This window comes from Ciona intestinalis, chromosome 10 (assembly GCF_000224145.3).
Source record: "Ciona intestinalis chromosome 10, KH, whole genome shotgun sequence".
Classification (NCBI taxonomy): Eukaryota; Metazoa; Chordata; class Ascidiacea; order Phlebobranchia; family Cionidae; genus Ciona; species Ciona intestinalis.
Genome location: NC_020175.2, coordinates 2915178 through 2916125, shown reverse-complemented (window position 1 = coordinate 2916125; position 948 = coordinate 2915178). Strand labels below are relative to the sequence as shown.

The 948-nt window shown below is 35.0% G+C and overlaps 1 protein-coding gene across 1 annotated transcript in view; it reads right to left on the bottom strand.

The window, feature by feature from the left end:
* LOC100177426 (adhesion G-protein coupled receptor G2-like) overlaps nucleotides 1-948 on the bottom strand; it is an 11057-nt gene that overhangs the window by 5290 nt on the left and 4819 nt on the right. Inside the window, exons 7-8 of the mRNA XM_026836469.1 lie at nucleotides 761-877; nucleotides 90-224 (exon numbers count right to left, since the gene is read on the bottom strand). Of these exons, the coding sequence (XP_026692270.1) occupies nucleotides 90-224; nucleotides 761-877 (252 nt within the window). The remainder of the gene's footprint in view (nucleotides 1-89; nucleotides 225-760; nucleotides 878-948) is intronic.

Here is a 948-nt window from a genome sequence, read left to right as displayed (position 1 = left end):
ATACCTCTGGTTACAGGCAGGTGCGCTAACCACTTGCCATAGTGCGGGACTTTAATCTGTAGGATACAAATAAATTAAAAACTTCTTACCACAAGCAGTGCAAAGTTGGTGAGATGGTTGCATAGACACTGGGTTGGATTAGCCGTCTCATTCAAACAGCATCCATCGTCTGCCCATTTCGAAGTAGTGAAATCCCAGTACTTACAAACCACAGACGTTTTCGTCTAAATGTGAGACAAAAGTTTTCTATGTAATTTATTGTAAAAAAATATTTTCCTGATAAAGTGCTGCAGGATGACAGACATAACGTTGGAAGTACACTACGTTTTTTGATATCAGATGATTCGTTTTTATATAGTAGGGTGGGGAAAGGTGGGACACCTTTTTATTCTATTTTTATTCCCAATTGGCAGCAAACAAAGAACATTTAAAGAATTATAAAACCGTATCCTCACGACTCCCGTAGACCGTTGATAATTGTTAAAAACACAAACAAGTTATTTGAATATAAATGTCCAATCTTTCCTCACCCCACTATACATTTTGCCTGGTGGCAGAAATAACAGAAAAAGGATATTGTCCCCTTCAGGGTTATAAAACACAGTAAGCACTTTTACATTATTTTGTTGTATATATCTGTATGGCATACACATAAATTTTGAAATACCAAGCATGAATTAGGTAAGGCATTCAGTCAGAACTACAACTAATTATTAAACGCTATCACACAAAAACAACATAACAGTCATAGAAATCTTACTTTTATAGTAGCAGTGATGGATTCTCCATGTTTTGCACCAATGTTTAGATACAGAACTTCAACTGGTTCGGCCAAATCCTTTATTCTTGCATTTACCCCAACACCAGCAGAAATTACCTTAAAAAAACAGTTAAAAAAATGTTACCACTTTTTTTGAAACATTCACATTTCAAAAAATAGACACAATT